Source organism: Rhinolophus ferrumequinum, chromosome 17, assembly GCF_004115265.2.
Source record: "Rhinolophus ferrumequinum isolate MPI-CBG mRhiFer1 chromosome 17, mRhiFer1_v1.p, whole genome shotgun sequence".
Taxonomy (NCBI): Eukaryota; Metazoa; Chordata; class Mammalia; order Chiroptera; family Rhinolophidae; genus Rhinolophus; species Rhinolophus ferrumequinum.
This window is the reverse complement of record NC_046300.1, coordinates 32,398,870-32,419,828: the sequence shown is the minus strand read 5'-3', so window position 1 is coordinate 32,419,828 and position 20,959 is coordinate 32,398,870. Positions and strand designations below refer to the sequence as shown.

The following is a 20,959-nucleotide window of genomic DNA, read 5'->3' as shown; positions in this document are numbered from 1 at the left end:
AGACAAAGCTGAGAACCCCAGGGTGTTTTTGCATTCTCTTTTGCATGCTGCTGCTTTTGCATTCTGTTCAATGGGAACAGTGAGCACCTTCTCTATGTTATTTGGTGAGCTTTGAGGGATCCCAATAGTTGGTAGTTGCAATCAAAGAATGAGGCTTTTCCACAGAACAGACTAAGGAGACCTTGATTCTGAATTCCTGCTTAAAAGATAGGGTGACATAACAGAAAACATATCAGCTAGGGCACCAGACACCTGGATTCAGATCCATCTTTGTCATTTTCTAAGTGTCCAGTCAAGTGACTTAACCTCTCTAAGCCTGTGAATTACACCTGCAAATGGCAATTACCTGTTAATAGTATTAATACATTGTCATTTCAGAGTTATCGTAAAGGATAAAAAGGCCATAAACACAATTGGCCTGGCTTCATAAAAGATGGTCAGTTAAGACAAACTATGAAGCTTAGGTTCTTCCAGTTCAAAGATACCTCGTGTTAGCTGTGTGGTTTGGGGAAACTTACTGCAGCTCTCTGTGCCCCGGCTTCCTCATCTGTGTAATGAGCATACTGATACATTGTCCTAGGGATAAGGTGAATTTTTATGTATGAAGTGCTCAGAACAGTACATCCAGTACGTAGTGCGCACTATGTACGTTTTACCTATTATAATTTGCTGTTGGTGTGGTAGTGGTGAAATCAAGGAGGCAGGAAACCTGGATTTTAGTCCCAGCCCTGTACTGGGTGGACTTGCAGAAGTCACTTCAGTTCTCTGCCGTCAATTTCCTTCTCAGTAAAAGGAGGGAGGTGACTAGACCGCTTGTGGAGCTCAGGCATGACAGGGTTGTAAACCTCAACTCCACTGTAAGCTGTAAGAGCTCGGGAAGGTTTTCTAGCTTATAGATGGTTCTGAGCTTCTGATCTCTCACAGATCTGTCAAGGCGTCCTTGTTGATTCACACCAAGAACCCTGCCTCTGTCTCAGTTTTTCTGCAGGGCAGTTGATCTGTTTACTTTTCACCAGAATGTGTTCCTCTGTCAGCCGTATCAGAGCTGTCACAAGCCAGCTTCATGGCAGGGAGAGAGGGAAAGACAGTGTTTTTATTTTGCTGCCTTGCTGTGTCTTCCTTCCTTTGGGATTCCTGCTGAGAAAGGTTAAAACAGAATTCTGCAACTGCCATGATGAGAAATGCCAGCTGACTGAAGAACAGGGCCAGTGAAAGCGGCGGTGCCTGCCCCTGGGACGCTATGACTGGAGCCCTGTCAAGCCTGACTCATCCACCAGCTTGGGGAAGTTCAGCGGTCACTCTCTTTCTGCTACAGAGAGAGAGCACATTCCAAACATTTTGAATGTTGTGGTTGGCGGGTGAAAGGAGGGACGGTAACTAAAGCATGATGGGAAATATAGGAGAGGACAAAGAAGCAGTGTAAGTAGTTTTGCTTCAGATTTTGTGACAAACCACAGTAACATGTACATCCCCTCTTGCTTTTCTATATTTAACTGTAGCTAGGGAGACAGGAAGAGTTACACCCCTTACCCTAATGGAGGGGACGCTGACTTTCTTTCCCAATGCAAGGGAGTGTTAAAAAAAGGCTGCTTCCACTTCCTTTATTTGATGTGCTTCTGCCCCCTTTGCCTTGTTATTTGCTCCTCTCCAAAGGTAGAAGAGTGAGTATCCAAGTGTCAGACTCAGGCATCTATGGCTGTATTACCACCAGGTAAAGTTATGAGCCTTTAAGTAGGGTCCCAGGGATCCTACTTTCTCTTTCCATGTTCAGGCCCAGCAAGCTTTCTTCTGTTTCTTGCTCCAGGTAATAAATGTGTGAGTGTCAGGATCAGTAAGGAGGGACTGGCAAGCAGAGAGAAAAACACCTGATTGTAAGTAACTGCTGATCAATTGACAGTGTTCTACAATGTGAAGTCCACAACGCACATCCTGAGTGCTTTTTCCAAACGACTGAATCATTGATTGCTTCCAGTATCCATTGGAATACATGAGGTAGAACTTCATCCTCCCTTGAATTAAAAGGTTCTCATCACTCCTACCAAAGCTACATTGCATTGCTTGGCATTTCAGCCAGAATGAACTAAGCTTTTCATTGACTTTATTTTGCAACATGTGCAACTACAACTAGTCTTAGCATCTCCAAGGTAGAAAAAAGTTCAACGAACATCCTACCAAATCCTCTTTAACATTCTCTTTTTGACTTTCTGTACTACGTTTTCTTTCAGGTAGTCCTGCAGTTTCTGTTTGAACATTTCCAGCAATAAAACAGTCTTTCACAAACAGACTCTTTTGTTTTTGGACAGGTATAACTATTGGTAAATGCTTTCTTTGTTACTTCCTTATAACTTCTTGAAATTCTATTTTCCCCCCTTCTAGACTCAAAGTAAATTGAAATATCTTTTCCTATGACAGCCTTTTTAAGTACTTAAATGGTTTTTAGACTAGGTTATGCTATCTCAGTGGCTGAAAACTGCAGCAGTTTATTTCTTTTGCACACATATGTCCTTCATGGGTCATCTGGGGACTCTATTGTGCATTACCCTCATTTAGGGACTCTGGTTGACAGAACAGCTACTATTGGTAGTTTGCTTTTAGCATCTATCAATTTCATAAACATATAATAGCCAAAAAGTTAGTGTAAATTGAGTAATGATTTTAACTGACTTCTAATTATTAGTCTCCAACTTTCTGGGGTCAAACTTTCTCTTAAAATCTAAATAAGATATCTTGAATTCTAATTCACGTAATTGTAGAAGTCGACCACCCATCCCCAGTATGTCTGTGAAGTTCTGCTCCTAAGATTTATGTGTTAAGCTTTTCCTTCACAGTCCTACTCCCACCCAGTTCTCAATCATTCTACTTCTTTCTGGTCTGCTTGTCCCAAAACATGGACACAGCCCCTCTCCTTTATTCTCCAAGTCACCGCCGGCATAATGTTGTTACTAACAACAGATTTCTTGGAGTCTCAGGGATAATGGCAGAGGGGAAGTAAATGGGCCTAGAGGACAGAAATACGTAAATAACTTGGCCTTGAACATTAGATGTCACAGTTTCTAGTTTCTTACCTGTCTCTCACCTCCTCTCACTGCGATGCGAGGACCGTCTTCAGCGCTCTAATGAATCCTGCCCTGATTTCTTCTCAACCTTCATCCCTAAACCCCACCTCTGTGTCTCTCATTACAAAGGGAAAGTTCAACTTCACCATTGCTTTCAGCAGAGCCATTTACCTCCCTTGTCTTAACCTCTTGCATTCTGATTTATTCTAATCCATTCTGTTCCATAACTAAAGGGCTTATTAATACATTTTTGGGAGCACAAGTCTCCACCAAAGACTCCACATTTAAAGAGAGCAAGAGCTGAGAAATTACTTTTTCTTTAAGATGCCTCAAAGAAAGAAAGAAATCTTTGCAAATGCTTTTGATTCAAACCAACCTCATATTAGAAAAACTTTAAAATACAGTAAGCATGGATTATAAAGGGTAAATTTGGGAACATTTAGGGAGTAAGATCATGGGTGACCTTGGAAGACCCATTAGCCTTTATACATTTTGATTTTAAGTAGGAAATGAGCATGAGTTATGGGTTACGGGTGGTGGGAGAGTACAAGGTAGGCATGGAGGCCAGCGAGGAGTCTGTCATAGTGAAGCAGGTGAGAAGGAGCAGAGGGAATGGAGAGACGTGCTGGAGTTAAGCCATATTTAGAAAATGGAATGGACAGGCGTTGGTGTGGGGGAGTGAAGGGAGAGAAGCATACCAGGAATGATGCCCAGTTTTTTCTCTGTAGAAACCGGGTGAGTGTTGGTACAATTCACTGGGATAGAAAATAAATGAGTAGGAATAGATGTAGGGGGGAATTCTGTTTCATTTTGGACATGTTTAACTTTAGGTCTGTGGGGCATCACCCAGGATCCGAGAAAAGATTTACAGGTCGGGTTTTCCAAGCAGGACTGTCCAATGGGACGTGCATCCTGAGGGAGGACCAGGCTGCCTCTTAGAGTCCCAATATCCCAGCGAAAAACATCTGAATAAAAGGTCCCCTTTGCTGCCTTGATCTTATTTGAGGTCTGGGACTTCCTTGCTGCAAATCACTGGTTAAAGATGTAAAAGTGGTATCTAAGGTACTTGAGACCCTAGTTCGGTCTTCACTCTGGAAAACAGTGAGGAGCGTCCTCTTCACCTACGGACATATGACCAAGCAGACGGATGGCTGCTGATTTAATCTGAGTCACTCTGCAAAGTGCTGCCCGGGAGCCCAGAATTTAGCCTTACCATTGTTAGAGGGAACCCTCTTGTTAGACCAAACATGTGTTATGGATGCCTGATATTTACCAGTGTAACTTACCTGTCACACTGGAAATATCCACCCATTTTAAATGTGGGTCCAGTTAAAGATCTCCCTTTTTTCCTCCTTGCTCATTTCTGTTAACATCACTCTTTTGCCTTCAGAAAAAAATAGAAAAAGAAAATGCGATTAATATGATCCCATTCAAATCATTAAATATAAGTTGTCATTGTAGAAGCTGCAGACAGGATCTCAGGCATCTGATTCTAGCTGTAAACCAGGGAGGCTGTCTACTATGGGGGGAAAAGCACTGGAATTGGAGTTGGGACACCTGCCTTTAAATTCCAGGTTTTCATTCACTAGATGGCCCCTTTGGCAAGTCACTCACCTCCCTTTTGTTCTTACTGGCCTTACCTGAAAAATGTGCAAATCATTAGTCACGGCTGCATCACAGGTTCCTTGGAGATGATGGCAAAAAGGCCAAGTAAAGGCTGTGGAAACGAAAGGAATATTATCTCCACATGCTGCAATCCTAGTCTGCCTGGCCTTTGTTCCAGACCAAGCATGTTTCATCAGCTCTTTCTCATAAAGTTCACACTGCCTTCAGCTACTGTGGATGCATTTTTAATTAAAAAGAAAAAAAAATCTTATTTTCTCTTGCAGTGCATAGTATGGGACTGGGATTCCAACGGCAAACATGACTTCATTGGAGAATTCACCTCGACATTTAAGGAGATGAGAGGGGCCATGGAAGGGAAGCAGGTATGTGGTAAACAGCTCATGGTTTTTCCCCCAGACACTTTTCTCATGATGCATCCAGCTATGCCTGAACAGCTAGAGGCAAGATGTCAATATATGATTAAGTGCGCTGAGAAGGGAGCATGGTAGGATGTGAGTACCTAGCTTCTAGTACTAGCCCAACCCAAAGCAATTGGTGTGACCTTGACCTCTGCCCCAGTGTGGTGCAGTTTCTCCATCAGTAAAATGGAGAGGTTAGATGGGACGTTTTCTAATTTCCTTTAGCTATGTAGCCTTGGACAAGTGGCATAATCTCTCTGTGCCTCAGTTTTCTTACCTCAAAAAACAAATGGTGATAATTACCAATTTCATAGAATTTTGTGAAGATTAAATGAAATGATCCATGATATACATTTATCAAAGTGCCTACCACATACCTAGCATTTCCAAAATATCTGCTGCTAGTAGTGGTATTCTTTCCAGCTCTACATTTCGATGATGTGGTGACGTTACTTACATATTTAATGCTTTGGAGAGATGATTTGATTCCTCCAAATTTTTATTATGGGCACCAGAACTTTATCTAGTTCTACCATTTCACTTTTGATCTCAAGATATGTCCCCAGACACGACCACATAACCACAGAAGTGCACAGGGATTTCATTGCATCACCCAGAAAGCCAAGCCTCCTCTGTGTTTCCCTCAGACACACATACCTTGATACATACCTGTATATCAATCTGTTAGGCAGTTGCTGTCATCTGCATTCTAACCATGTAACTTCAGCTCTTACCTGTTCGGTGTTCATCTGCCCAACTTCCACCTGCAGAGCCTAAATCTCTTTGCCCAAGGGCTTTCTGTAGCTGCGGGAGCCTGCTCTGCCCATGCCCACAGCAGGTTGGAAGTATGGGGGCAGATGTAACACTAATCAGGGAGCAGCTCTCTCAACAAATCACTAAATGGGAGTTGGGGTATAAAGGTAGCAAAACTCTGAGATGTGTTCTGTGCAGTTCCCCAGCAGGGGTAAGCCACGCGAACTGACTTGATAATGTACCCCTTTTTGGCTGCCTCCCCTGTCTCAATTCCCCACTCTATTGGTGTTTCCTGATATTACCTCCCAGATGAGGCACTTGCACTTAAATCCTTGCCTCAGTATCTGTTTCTTGGGAAACCCAAACCAAGATACCTGCCATTCTTACTCTGGGGCCCGCTGTCCCCATGGAGCAGCAAGGAGTGACAGCAGAGCTTTCAGTGGCTTTGTGAAAGGTCTTTTTCCTTAGAGATAAGACCCTGTGCCTGGCCTGGCCAGAAATGTGGTTTAGAGAAGATGTCCCAACTCATTTTTCAAGTCTCATTTTTTTAAGATATAAGGTCAAGATATAACCAGACTATATAGAAATAAACTATCATGTTTTAGAATTAGAAGCTTCATCTGAATCAGACCATTTCCATACCTTTGGTCTAGAAACTCAAGGGCAGCTTTCTGCATAGTTCCCACAAAACCTGCTATATGTGCTCTATTGTCTACTATGCATTGCAGGAACCTTGTCTAATGCACAGAGACCTTCACCCATGAACAGACGCAGAGTTTCAGGGCCACAATTAAAACCAACACTAAATTATCAGTAAAGTCATTCTCAGGATAAAAAGGAATATAGCCAGAGAAGTTCCTCCATTGAATGTACTGGACCAGGCCCTGTTGACCTAATAAATCAATGACAGTTATTGATTACCACATGCTAGAGCTCTAAAGAGTTTTACAAAGTTTTGCCTTGTTCTCCTCTACAAATAAAAATAACCAAATCAATAAATAGGAAAAACATTCGAGGCTCTTAAAAGGGTATTAAAAGTAACATTATAACATATATCACAATTGAAGAACAACGAAGCATGAGGCATTTAAAGAAATGGAAATAAATTTGTGTCTCACTGAGGAAATTGACCATATGCTACTGTATTGTTCTGTATCACTGAGATACTAGAAAGATTTCAGTTCAACTACCAAGCCCCTGTTTTGCCACATTCGCTCTGTGGGAATTGTTCCCTTATTTATTGATTCAACTAATAATTATTAAGGAGCACCTACTAAATGTCAGGCATGATGCAGCACAGTAAAATATAAACACAAATCAAGTAAACAAAAAATAAAAATGCAATTACAACTTGTGACAAAAGATATAAAAAACGGAACCAGTTTAGTTATAAAGGTGTGGTATAGGAGAGATAATCTGAAAAGGTGACATTTAAGTTGAAGGCCCTTAAAGATGAAAAGATGTCAACCCTGTAACAAGCAAGGGAAAAGCATGTCAGGCAGAGGCAATAGCATTGCAAAGCATCGAGCTGGGAAGGAGCTTGGTATGGTTAAGGATCTGGAAGGAGCCCGGTGTTTCTGGAGCAGAGAGGGTAAGGGAACCATGTCTGAGATGTGGTTAAGACACAGGCAGAGGCCAGCAAAAGTAGATTCTGCTAGATCAGAGAAAGGAGTTTGGGATTTTCTTCTAAAACTGTGCTCTTCGATAAAATAGCCACTACCCACATGTGACTATGTAAATTTACATGTTAATTAATTAAATCAAACTAAAATTTCAATTCCTCAGTCACACTAGCCACATTTCGAGTACTCAATAGCCCCGTGTGGCTGCTAGCTTCAATATAGTTTGGTGCAGATGCAGACTATTTCCACCATTGCAGGAATTTCTACTGGACAGTGCTGCAGAGGAGTCTAGACTAGAGAACGACATGATTGGTTTTAATTTTGTAAAAGAGTCCTTGGGCTACTGTGTAGATGCTTCATTATAGAGAGACAAGAGAATGGAGCAGGGGGATCTGTCAGGAGGCCAATACTACAGGCAAGAAGGAGGACTAAAAACGTGATAATAGTGTTGGAGAGAAGTGGAGAGATATAAAGTATGTTTTGGAGATAAGGAGCTACAAGATTTGTTAAGGGGTTAGATATGAGGGGCAAAGGGAAGCAGGAAAAGAAAGACTCAGGGATAAGTGAATAAATGTTGGTGCCTTTTCCTGACTGAGAAAGTCTTATTTTAGGAAGGTCCAGTCTGTGAGGATGGTGCGAGAATTGAGTTTGGGGAACTGGTGCTCACAGGAGACGCACATCTGGAGATGTACTTTTGGAGCCATAAACAAAGAGACGGTATTTAAAGTCAAGAGAATGAAGGAGTACGTTTAGAGATAGAGGATAGAAGAGAAGATGGAGGAGGCTTGAACCTTGAGGAAACTCAGTACGTAGAGAGAAAAAGAGGAGACATTAACTTTCAAGCTCCTCCCGGTGAGAGTCATGGTTCTGCAGGAACAGGGTAAATCCTTGATTAACTCTGATGAATTCCTGGATGGCCTTTATGAACATGTTTAGTTTGAGGTGGCCGAAAGGGAAACTTTCAAGAACAAATAGGAGAGCCCCTCCAAGACCCTCCTGGGGGAAGCAGGAAGCGTGTGGTTAATAGGTCAGGCTCTGGAGCGAGACTGGTGTGGTGTGAATCCCAGATCCACCAGTTACCACCTGTGCTCCCTGAGCCTCGTTTTCCATCTATAAAAGGAGGTTGTGGGGAGAGTTAAATGGGATTGTGGATGTAAAATACATAGCCCATAGTTACATAACAACTTCATGCCAAGATAGATGCAGAATATTTAGACCTGGCTCATCACCACCCCCTTGACTCCCAAAAGGGGGTGAAAGGGCTCCCAAAAGGCATGAAAGCCCCAAGTACCTGCAGGTTTTTATTCTGCTTCCTTGGAGCCCTTGTCTGGCTGAGCCAACCCATCCTCCACTACTGGTCCATCTTAACCTGTGATGGAACCAGGTAGACTTTTCATGGATGATCATTTTAATTATTAATAGGACGTAGACTCTAAGTCATTCGAAGTTTCATCTGTTATGTCTTGTTCGATTGAGAAATTGAGTTTAAAAATTATTGAAAATGACAAAAGAATCAGCAGATCTAATTTTAGAATCTTTTCTTATCAGTTGTTAGGTAAATCCTTAAGCTACTTGTTTATACTGTAACATTAGAGGAAGCATTGGGGGAAAGGCAATTTCAGTTTTGATGGTTTTGGGTGGGACTTGGGATGCTTTGTCTGAAAATACTAAATCTGCTTTGGGACAGACTGGAATTCTCCACATCAAGCACATCATGATTGTGGAAAGATTAGGCCTTTAAAAAAATAGAGCTGAGGATTTGCTGATTTCAGATTCAGTTTTGACTCTTTCCTCCCTCCCTCCCCCGCCTTCCTTTCTTCTGTCCTTCTAGTCTTCTCTTTTTTGATGGAAAAAGTCCTAGAGGCCCCTTAACCAGTACAGGGTTCCTCTCTTCCAAACCCGTGTGTGATGGTTCACTCCCTACTGGAACTTCCCCAGGCAGGAGAAACTGCTATATCACTTATGTGCTGCTGAGTAACAAATTACCCCTAAACTTCCTTACTGAAAACAATCATTATTTACTCATGATTCTCTGGGTAGGCAATTTAGGCTGAGTTCAGTTGGAATAGCTTCTCTCCAATACACATGGTGTTAACTGAATTCACTCATGCATTCATGCCTCAGCAGTTGGGGTAGCCAGGACATTTTCCCACGTGCTCTTTTATTCTCCAGGAGACCAGTTGAAGCATTCTTACATGATGGCGAAAACATCCCAGCAGCAAGAGTAATGCAAGCCCCAGTGCACAGGCACTTTTCAGTCCTCTGCTCGTATCACTTTTGCTAATGCCCCCTGGTGAAAACAAGTTATCTGACTAAGCTCAGAGTCATTGTGGGAGGAAACGACACAGATTCAGGGACACTGAGAGGGACCTATCAGTAGGGGCCACTGGGGGCTGAGGCTGTCTCAGTCTACCCTACTCACCTCTGCCTCAGAAACTGCTTCGTTTTCAGATACTTCTAATTTTTAGAGAGTGAAAATTTGTCTCCTGAGTGAAAATCCAAGGTTCTAGCTCCCATAGGATGATGGGCAGGAGTATTCAATGACTCGTGGATGTTTGACTTGCAGTTGACTTCGTGCCATGAGGTCTTCCGTAGGCTGGAAAGGTTGAGATCCAGTCCCATGGATGGCCCATTAGCTCTCAGTTCCCAGCCACTCCTGCAGCTCTGATCCTACCTTTCAAAGATGTCCCTTTTCGAGATCTATTGTGCTACTTGGTGACATACATCAGCCTGTTATTTTAGCACTCAGTGAAGTTCTCTGTAAGCTCATTGTCTCTAACAACTTCCTGTAGCCAGCATGCAATGTTCCTCAGTTTCCCTACCTTGTAAGTCAATTCCCAGGCACTGAGACTCAGCAATTGGGTTATTCAACTGTGTGTCTGCGGATCTCTCCTCCCCTCTGGTGCTTGATTTGACCCTATTAATAGTAAACATTTATAAGTGCCAAGCACTGTCAAATGTATTACGTAAATTAAGCATTCAATCCACACAGTAATCCTATGAGACAAATAGTTACGGGCGCCCTTTACAGAGGATATATCCAAGGCATCAAAGAATCGAAGAATCAAGCACAGTTGCCCCTCGAACAACATGGGTTTGAACTGCGCAGGTCCACTTATATGCAGATTTTTTTCAATAGATACCTGTACTGTTTCTGATCTACAGTTGGGAGTTCACCACTGGGTGGGAGTGGGGGGGACTGTATACAGGTATCCCCCTATAACACGGTTGTTAGATTCCTAAAAAATGCTGTGTTATACGGAAAAAAAAGAACTAGTACCGAAAAAGGGGGGCAGGTTCCAAAAATTAAAAAAAAAAAACCATACTATTATATTTTTATAATTAAGAGAAATATCTTTATTTAAAGCAATTTTCACCAAAAGTATAACGAAAATAATGTTCTCTGCATCATCACTACTAAGCTTTGATTACATTCCGGGTTGTTCGGCGATTTCTCTAATTCTCAAACCATGTTAGAGTGAAAGCATGTTCTAGGATGCCATATGGTACAAGGGTTTTCCCCAATTCTTGAACCGTGTTAGAGCAAAACCGTGTTATAGAAGTGCCATGTTATATGGGGGTTACCTGTCCATTGATCTACACCAGTTTATATGGAGGACTGGAGCATCCACGGATTTTGGTATCATGGGGTTAATGGACCCAGTCCCCCTCAGTTATGTTTTGGGGGAGTCAAAAGCTGTATGAGGATTTTTGAACAACCTCCACATTGTTCAAGGGTCAACGTGCCAAAGATCATACAGCTGGGAACGGGAGGGCTGGGATTGAAACCAGGTAGTCTAGTATCAGAGTCTTACTCTCAACCACTCTTCCTTACTGTCCTTCTAGATGAAAGGGTTATCACCTAGAGACCATTTGTCAGCCCTCAGGTCCATCTGCAGCAGCATGTGGGGGCTTGACCTCATTGAATGACTCCGCTTCTTCCTGAGCAGGCAGTCATGCTGTGATGCTTCTTGTTACAGGTGCAATGGGAGTGTATCAACCCCAAGTACAAAGCCAAGAAGAAGAATTATAAGAATTCAGGCATTGTGATTTTGAATCAATGCAAGGTATGTACATAGCCTCTCTCTCCCAGGAGTATGAAGCTAGGGCTGTTTGGGAGGGAGAGTTCAGGTTGTGAGGTCAGAGGGAGAGAGTGTTGAGATGATGTGATCTTTTTAAAAATAAACATCAGAAAGACAATGTATTAACGGACATATAGTGAGAAATGTAAGCATGTCTTGGAATTGTGGTAGACCAGTGCTACCATCCCCTCCACAAGGATAGTCCTGTCCTCAAAAATAGAAGAGTCATTAAGTCAGGCTCTTCTCTGCCCAGGGAAGCATCAGAGGGAGATCTCCCAAGGGGACAACCAACATTTCTAAAGCACCTACTATGAGCCTATCACAGTGTTTGTTGCTTTATATGTGGCACCTCACCTATGCTCAAAGAGTACCATGAAGAGAAGACAATGGGGGGAAGATTGAAGGGCCTAGAAATTCCTCCCAGAGGGCTCTAACTCACAGAAAATTCCATGTACTAATAATTAAACACCTTAAATTGCATCTGAGAATAAGTCTGCCACTGGTTGAGTAATTACTGTGGGAGAATTACTATAATAAATTCTGTTTATTCTTATCACAACCCTGAGATTTCAACTTTTAAATGAGATCATACACAAGTGATAAGTTTAAGAGCTGAGATTTTTAATCTATGTCTTTCTTACTTCACCATATAGGACTCAAGTGCCATATAGTTTCTCTCTGTATATGTCAGGTTCCTTCTCCCAGATTGGGAGGACACCATATAGGACTCAAGTGCCATATAGTTTCTCTCTGTATGGCTGCTAGGAGCACATCCTTACACATAGCAATAGAGTAAAGGAAAAGACTGATTGGTCTGGTGTGGGTAACACGCCCACCCTTGAACCAATCACTGGGACCAGAGGATGATGTATTATGACTGACCATCTGGGGCCATTGATTTAATAATGGCTTTTATATATATATATATATATATATATATATATATATATTATGATATTTTAACATCTTGTGGCCTTGCAGACCTGGAAAGGGGCTACCCCTCCAAGTGTTAGTAATTCCTAGAGACAGCAGTCAAGTGGGCGGTGAGCCTGCCTTTGATATGCAGACCAACCAATGCAGAGCCTAAACCCCCAGCCACTTCCTCTGCTCTCACACATCAAGGCAATATTGCCCCTGCTATCACTAAAACAGCTTCTTCTCTACCTCCTATGCAGATCCACAAGATGCATTCTTTCTTGGACTACATCATGGGTGGCTGCCAAATCCAGTTTACAGTAAGTCGTTTCCACATTTGTTCTTATTCATGGAGCAAAGTTGGGGAGTTGTGCTGGGTTTGGGGCACAAGAAGACAAAAGTCTATTAAAACTCTGGCTTTGTTCAAGTCTCATTGCTGAAATATGGTACGGTACCAGGTTTTACAATGAGTTCGTCCTTCTGTCTTTTCCAGTGAGTCTGGTTTTCAGCATCACATCAGTAAATTCATGCCATTCAACGTCAGGTGGTTTGGGGAACCATCCTAATGCCTCTCATTCTTTCAGTAACTGTAGGAGGCATGAAGCAGGGGGCAAACTGCCAGATCCCATCACTGGGTGAGAAGGATGGGGAGGAAGTGAACCATACTAGGAAGTCCCACGGAACCAAGACAGATACTTTTGTTGTATTCATGTGGCCAAAACACAAGTGCCAATGTCCTACCCAGTGGTCAGTGCCAAGAGTAAGCCATCCAAAGGTTCATCGGGCAATGAAAAGGTGAATTCCAAAAGATTGGGGGACCAGTCTTTCAGCGTTGAGAAATACAGTTGTGTGTCTGGACTCAGTAGGAGGATGAAGAATCATCTCCTACATGCTACATGTAAAATATGAGCCCATGGGATTTATACACTCCTAATATGCATTTGGGTAACTGGACGGGGCCTTTTAAAGTGCCCGTGTAGGGCAAGTTTGTAAGTCCATCTACTCTGTAACAACTTGCTTTTAGTGGCTTAATATTCAGAATCTGCCTAGATTGGGGCACATGTGACCTCCAGAAAGAGAATCCACAGATGCCAAGAGACAGAACTGTTAAAATCTATGGGAAAGAAATGTGGATGTAAACAAGAGAAATATAATTTGTGCAGCATTTATTCCTCATCTTACAGAAGTGTACTCATGAAGCTCAGACCTGTTTAGCTTCATAGACTGGCTCAGTCATGTGAGGAAGGCAAGGAAAATGGTTTAATTTCTTTGTCCATGTTTGAGCCCAAGAGAGTAGACAGGACCAATGTGTTCCTGGGACCAGGGATAGTGGTACTCAAACGACTAAAAGCGGAGTCCCGAGGGGGTGAGATAAGGGGTCATTTGATAGGCCAGCCTCTCCCTAGCTAGAGGCTGTCCTCTGCTGTAATCTCAGAGTGTTCTACCTATGTTCTGCCTAAACACTGGCCGTTGTTCATTTACCCCAAAGTAGTTACAGGAGTTAATTGTAGAATTTGGTCATTTCTTTAAAGTCTAAGATTCTTTAAAGCACACCCACCCAGCCCTGCTACATACACATTGGCACATGCAGAAGATAGCAAACATGTTCACTGTGGTACACACACTTAACTCTAGCTGTCCTGTGGGTTTATCGTCGCTCCGCATGTATACAAATGGGAGTAGAGAAGCCAGCAATGTCATAAAGGAGAGCTACTGGAAATAGTGTCCTAAGATCTTAGGCAAAGGAGTAATTTCAGGGAACTATTTATAGGTTTTCAAAGGAAAGTTCTATTGATTTGGGTCTGTTTTAGATTCTATAGATCCCATGCTCTTCAACAACTCTCTATTCAACCTTCAGGGCCCTGCTTTGCCCTTGGAATTGTGCTGCAAAGCACCAGCCCCCATGAAATCCAGGAGTTTCACCCCATGTGGTTCCCAGGTCTGCATCCTGACTTATATGGCCTCCCTGACACAGAAGAATTGCCCTCTCAGCTTTGATCTCCCCTTCTTTCTCACTTTTTCTGATCTTTCCAAACTGGCAGGTACCACCTTAATGGTTCTCGGCACCACTTCCCCAGTCCCAGCTTCTCAGCCCCTCCAGTGTCAAACCAGTGGAACCCTGGGGTGTCGAGAGTGAGTCTGGAACAAGGAATGAAAAGAGGAGGCAAATGTACAGATAAATGCCGAGAAGGAGACAGCCCATCATCAGGGTCTCCCACAAAGCCCTTCCTCCTGTGGGCCTTCAGGCTGAGGTCTCAGAAGAAGGTCGCTAGGTATTCTGTTTTGAACTTACTATTGAAGAAAACATACTAGTCTCTTTGACATCACTCTTCTCCAAAATTAAGTCAGCTTTCTCATTAATGTCTTGCTGCTCAAGCAGTACAATCTAATGTAAAACATAAACTGTAATACAAACTATTCTTAAAAATTAACATGTCTTATTTAAGCTGGTCTGTAAGTTTGATCTACCCAGTCATTTTGTTGAAATCATCTGGCAACATGAAAGGAACATGGCGGAGGGATGAGAAATGAAGAAAAAAGAGCTTCTTGGCATGGAGATAGGCAGAGCAGAGAGGTTAAAAAAAAAAAAAGTGTTTTGTTGCAGTAGTTCCACCTCTGAGCCCTCCAGAGTCAAAAATTCCTATTGACACAGAAATTAATAAAGCCCAGGAGCTTTAGCCATGATGAACTTTCTGCCTCCCGAGAGACAAATCTTCAGGAGCCAGCAGTGAAATAAAGTTCAGGATCTTTCCTCCACTCTTCACCATTCTCCATCTCTCCTCTGTGCCCCAGGAGGCCTTCTTCTTTAGATGCACTCGCCAGGCTCTCCTGCTCATGGATTTCGGTCACCTTTGACCAATGGGAGGCACCAGCCAGAAATCAAAGAGTGAGTGGAGAGAGAAGTTGGGCACCCCAGCTCTCTGCCTGCCAGGCTGTGGTTTGGCAGTTACCGTGTTCCTCTATGGATGGTGCCCTGTCCTGCAGATACTACTCTTACTAAGTTCTAGTAACTGCTCCTCCCTACCCTTTTTAGTTAGACTCCCTTAACCTTTTTGAATTGTCCTTTTAGTAAACTCTTCTCAATCATCTCTTTTAAGTGTGCCATTTGTTTCCTGTCAAGGCTCTCACCAATAGTCATTACAAACGGATGAGGAGAAAGATTTTGCACCTTCCACAGATGCCTGGTCTTTTGGTTTAACCTTCACCTTTCCCTTCGGTTACCAGGGTGACATGTATTAGTTGCTCAAAATATTTTTGTTGAATTATAATAGATTGAACCCTAAATCTTCAAGAAGGGATCAAATTTAGGGGAAAGAAGAAATTGGATTAATATATATGACACCAGATTTTTGCTTTAAAAAGCAACCCTGTGAACATAAATGTTTATGCATCCATATATTCCAATGATAAATACTGAAACCTTACTTGGGTTCATATGAATAAGCAGGCTATATATGAGGGAGTGTTGGGGAAGTGGTTTGGCGTAAGAACTTGAAGGGCTTTGAAGAACTTGAGCTTGAGGTAATTTGATGGATAAGGAAATGTTCAAGAGACTCTTGAGCAAGACATTGAAGCAATCAGGCAGATGCTTTAGGGAAATACATCTGGAACTTTTTGGTGAAAGGCATTGATGATGGTGAAGGGACTTTGAAAGATGAAGCAAGACAAGACTAAAGCCCACTGAAATAGTCCTGGGGACAGGTAATAAGAGGCTAAATTAGAAAGGCAGCAATAGGAAAAGGCATTGTAGAAAGAGAGTCAAAAAGCCTTGGCCTATGATACAGAGAAGATGGAAAGCAAGGAAGAACGATGAGTCCAGCGGGACTCAAATCTTTTGTGCCTGACTGACAAAGCATGGTTGACAAAACATGGAAATATGGAACCCAAGAGGAGCTGCTGGACAAAGTGATGAATTTGTCTGTGGACATGTTGGAGGTACTTTCAGATATCCTAGTGGAGAAGGCAATTGTAAATATGAACCTAGGTCTCAGGAGAGAGGTGGAAACTGCACCTATATGGCTCTGGATGAGATGGCCAAAGAGAAGATTATAGAAAGAGAAGGGGCCTGGCGACAGAAAATTATAGAGGACCTACATTTGGCAGCAAGGGAAAGAGGGGCAAGCAGTAAGAGATGCCAGACGAAAAAGTCCAGGAGGAGCCAGTAACTCAAATGATCAGGAGGAAAAGGTTACCGGATCAGGGGTGATAATCCCATATGCTGGAGAGAAGTCAGAGGGTGAAGAAGGCAACCCGTGAGTGGGTTACATGAGTAAGTACACACCATCTTCAGAAGAACAATTTCAGCAGAATGAGACAGAAGAAACCCAAGAGTTCAGGTGTGAACAGAAGGTAAGGAAGTAAATACAGTGGGTACAACTATTCATTCAACAAGGTTGACAGTGAAAGGAAGACAAGAAGGGGAAAGGAGGATGACGACTTGAGGGCTAAAAGAGGGGAGGTTTTAGCCCAGCATCTGACTGTAAGCAGAAGAGAAGGCCCAGTTGAGGGAAAAAGATGCACGATGCTAAAAAGAGCCCAAGTAATGATTTTACACTTTTTTTGGTCACCTGGATCACTTAGGAATCTGATACAAGATCTATATTCTCTCTGGAGAATGCACACGCCCAATTTTGTACACTATTTCATGAGGTCAAGGGCACCCCTGAGGACAGTACTTGTTCCTCCTGTGAATCCTTGAGTCTTGAGAAGTCTAGGGCAACTTTCACCTGGCAGTTTTGGAGGAGGGAGGCACAGGTGACACAGACGACAGAGGGAGAGATTGGGTTCAATATGTTTGGCACAAGGCACAGCAGCTACAAATAAAACTAGATGCTAGAATTGTACACACAAAATACAAAGTTACAGACAGCATCTGAAGAGATAGACACCCAAAGGCATTTGGAAAAAAAATGGCCAAAGAATTAAATGTTTCTTTTGAAAGTTATTCTTTTCCAGAGGCACAAAAATGTTCCTCATGAAGTGAATTTTTGCAGAGACAAGTTGTAAGCAGCTTAAATGTCCTACAATAAGATAATGGCTGTGTAAATCACAGTACCTTGTTTAAGTAGATTATGATAAAGCCATTTTAAATGATAACATAATAATTGGAAATAACATGGGGACATGTTTATGACCTAGTGTTAAGTGAAAAAAAAAAGAATTTAAAGCAGAGCTACCTTATAATTACAATTATTTAAAATGTTTAAAACATTTGTCTATATATAATAATACAATAACTAGAAAGGAAAAGAAAAATAAAATATAACTTACAAGGCTAGTGGAATCCTTTGGGACAAGGATCATCCTCAGAGGTACCCTTGACCTTCCAAAATTGTGTGTAGAATTGGGTGTGTGCATTTTCCCCTAAGAGGAAATAGATCTAATATCAGATTCTCATTCAGATCAGATTCTCATGACAAAAAAAAAAAAAATCTTTTTCTTATTATTCTTAGATGCCCATTTTTATTACTTGTAATTTTTAAAAATTAAAGATGGTATTGTTTCCCTTTATCTCTGATTTTATAGTCCAAATTTTAATAATATAATATGTCATAATAGTATAAGCTAAAAATGGCTTCTCCCAGCCTAAAGAAAAGATCACCTATTAAAGAGTCTCTCCGGCAATCTTTTCTAACTTTGACATGATTAAGCATCCTATGTCCACATTGTGCCACAGTATAAGTTTTAAATAGTTTATATCCCAGATTAAACACTGACAGGCTCTGGTACAGACCACTGAGAAATAAGAATGAGCCCTGGAGTGAAGAAGGGAATGCTTTGCAATTTCCAAGAAATGAACCGGGGTCTTTTCCATCTGGTCTACGTTCCTATTTCTTTGCCCCCCTGTGGAGTTTTGAGGACGTAGAAAAGCACAAGAATTTAACCTATCACTTAAGAAATGATCCAAACAGTATCTCCACCTATAAGGCTCATTGTATATGTTCAAACTGTGTACAAATTTAAAAAACAAAAAAAAGAGCCATCCCAGCAGGTGATATTTCAAAGACTGACTGCAGGTTGACTGCAGAGAGAACAGGCAACTGCAGAGGTTGGTTCACAGTAACTTCTCTCAAAAAACATCCAGGAGGGTCCCAAATGGGTCCTTTGTCACAGGTAGGGAAGGGAACCAAGGAGTGGACTCATTTCATGTGAGAAACTAAAAAGTAAAAATGTCCGACGACAAATGCTCATCATTCACTTCCAGTCTCTCTGGAAAACTGTTCCATGTTCTGTGGACTTGGAGGCATGGACGGAGCATTTTGTATTCTTACTCCACAAGGTTTTGCAAAGCTGCTCCACAGCTCTGCTTAATGATGAGACAGGCGTCCTGGGCAGAAGGGGAGAGCCACAGGCAGGCGCCTGTTCTCCCGCTGCCCGCTGACCAGATTGGAGTGCATACCAGAACCACAGGCTTTCATAAATAAATGTTTCATATCAGAAAATGAAAACATGGTGGCTCTGCAAGCTCACCATTCCGGACACCAGGCGTCAGTAGCCACCTCCACTAACTGGCATTTTTCAGTCATTCTCTTGCTTTTATTTTTCAATTTAATCCCGTCTTTCACTGTCTCCCTGTTGCTTTTGAAAATAAACCTACCAAATTACGTTCCCCAGATTAATTTTCAAACCCGTGGCCATCCTGTGGTCACCGACTGCCCTCCAATCCCCTCACCCTCCCCCCCACCCCCCACCCCTCCCGTCCATCTAGCAACCCTCAGTATTGTCCTTTTAGTATTTCTTGCAATGCTGGCTTGGTGGTAATAAATTCCTTTAGCTTATTTTTTTCTGGAAAGCTCTTTATCTCACCTGAAATCTATGTAATTTTACTAACAATTGTCACCCCAATAAATTAAAAAATAAAAATAAATAAATTAAAAAAAAAAAAAAGAAAATAAACCTAACCTTTCGCTGTATTCTCTTTCCACTAATGCTAACTTTAAAGAGCACAGAGAATTCTTGGTAGAAGGCCTCCTCCTGAAGATAGATATTTTATCTCTAGCTCCATCAGGGAGACTTTAGAAACCATCACTTGCCAGGAAAAAAAAAACATTTTTTTTTAGCTGCCATGTACTTTAGACTGTCCATGGCTGTCTAGTCAAATGAGAAAATATTTTTGTTATGAGCAATAGGAACTACAGAAAGGGGTAGGTGGCAAGGATCATTGGTTTATTTCCTTATTCAGCAGGTAATTTTTCAGTTCATACCCTTCCCCAAAGCTATATCAGAATCTCCTGAGCTAGAAGAACCTCTGTGGTTGGCAGACACTGGGGCAGGGGGCAGGGGGCAAAGAGGAAACCCAAGAGGCCTTCCTGCAGAAAGAGTAAAATTTCTATCAAGCGTTTTGTACGTCTACACAGCACTACCAAGAACAGGCAGCCCAATACCAACCTTCTAACATTGATTTTCAGGTTGTTCCACTGTCCTCAAGATGTCATCTCCTCCATCCCTCAAAGAAATCTAGCTGCTCCCTTTCCCTAACTGGCATCCAATTCCACATGCAATCGGTCACCAAATTCTATTCATTTTCTATCCTTAACAGCTTCAATCACATTCCCCTCCTCCGTCTCATCTCTGCCCCACCCCAGTTTGTTAAGCATAAGGGCATGATTCCAAGCCTGATAAACAGTTGATAGGTAGAAGTAAATGGCATAGCAGGGCAAGGGTGAAGGTGAGGCAAGAGAGGCACGTAGGGTGCAACTTTTAAGGAGGCACTCCCTCTCAAGATCATGCAAGTATAGGGTCAGCTGAGAATGTGTCCCTTCTGGAGTTTACGTCCTCGTCACCTCTCTTGCCTGACCCTAGTCCCAGCCCCATGATTTTTTTTTTTAAATCTCTGTCTCATCCAGACATTGCATGCAGTTCTCCCGATACCATATATAGTCATCCAGGTGATACATCTGGGCTCAGCTGCTGCCCCTTGGTGCCTGTATGCTTGGAGGGTTTTGCCAATACCTGGGGAAGATAAGAGGAACAATTATGTCTCTTGAGTTGTCATTTTTCTTTATAGTCGTTTTCCCCACTGGTCTTTATATTATCTTATTTCATCCTCCGGTTTTATATCAAGACACCAGCATGTTTCTGTCATCAAATGATACCCTTGACACTCAGGTAAGCTAACCAGCACATGAGACAGTGGTCAACTGCAGTATCGAGAAGCACAGGTAGAGAGAGGAGTGTGGTGATCCATGATGAAGGGCCTCATAATCAGAAGGGAGGTGAGCCCTAGATGTTCATTATTAATAAAGTATCAACACCTGCCAATGATTTACATTTTAGATAAATTTGAGCAGAATCAAGGTTATCTCTATAACAATATTCTCACATCCTCTAGAATTCTCTAGAGTTCAAAAATGCTTTCTTCAGTAGGGAAGAGGTGGCTTTACACTTGGACTTCCCAGCACTGTTTTTACCTTTTAAATACTATGTGTGCATGCACAAGGTGCCATTATCTCCTAAATGTGTCATGTCAGGACAGAAAGGCTGAGAGAGGGGTGGCTCTGCATGTT

General features: G+C 42.2%; 1 protein-coding gene across 6 annotated transcripts in view; it reads left to right on the top strand.

Annotated features, from left to right (window-relative positions):
- CPNE4 (copine 4) overlaps window positions 1–20,959 on the top strand; it is a 401,661-nt gene that overhangs the window by 354,361 nt on the left and 26,341 nt on the right. For all 6 annotated transcript variants that reach the window (XM_033133293.1, XM_033133295.1, XM_033133298.1 and 3 more), the window contains exons 8-10: window positions 4,946–5,044; window positions 11,436–11,522; window positions 12,713–12,772. In XM_033133293.1, the coding sequence (XP_032989184.1) occupies window positions 4,946–5,044; window positions 11,436–11,522; window positions 12,713–12,772 (246 nt within the window). The remainder of the gene's footprint in view (window positions 1–4,945; window positions 5,045–11,435; window positions 11,523–12,712; window positions 12,773–20,959) is intronic.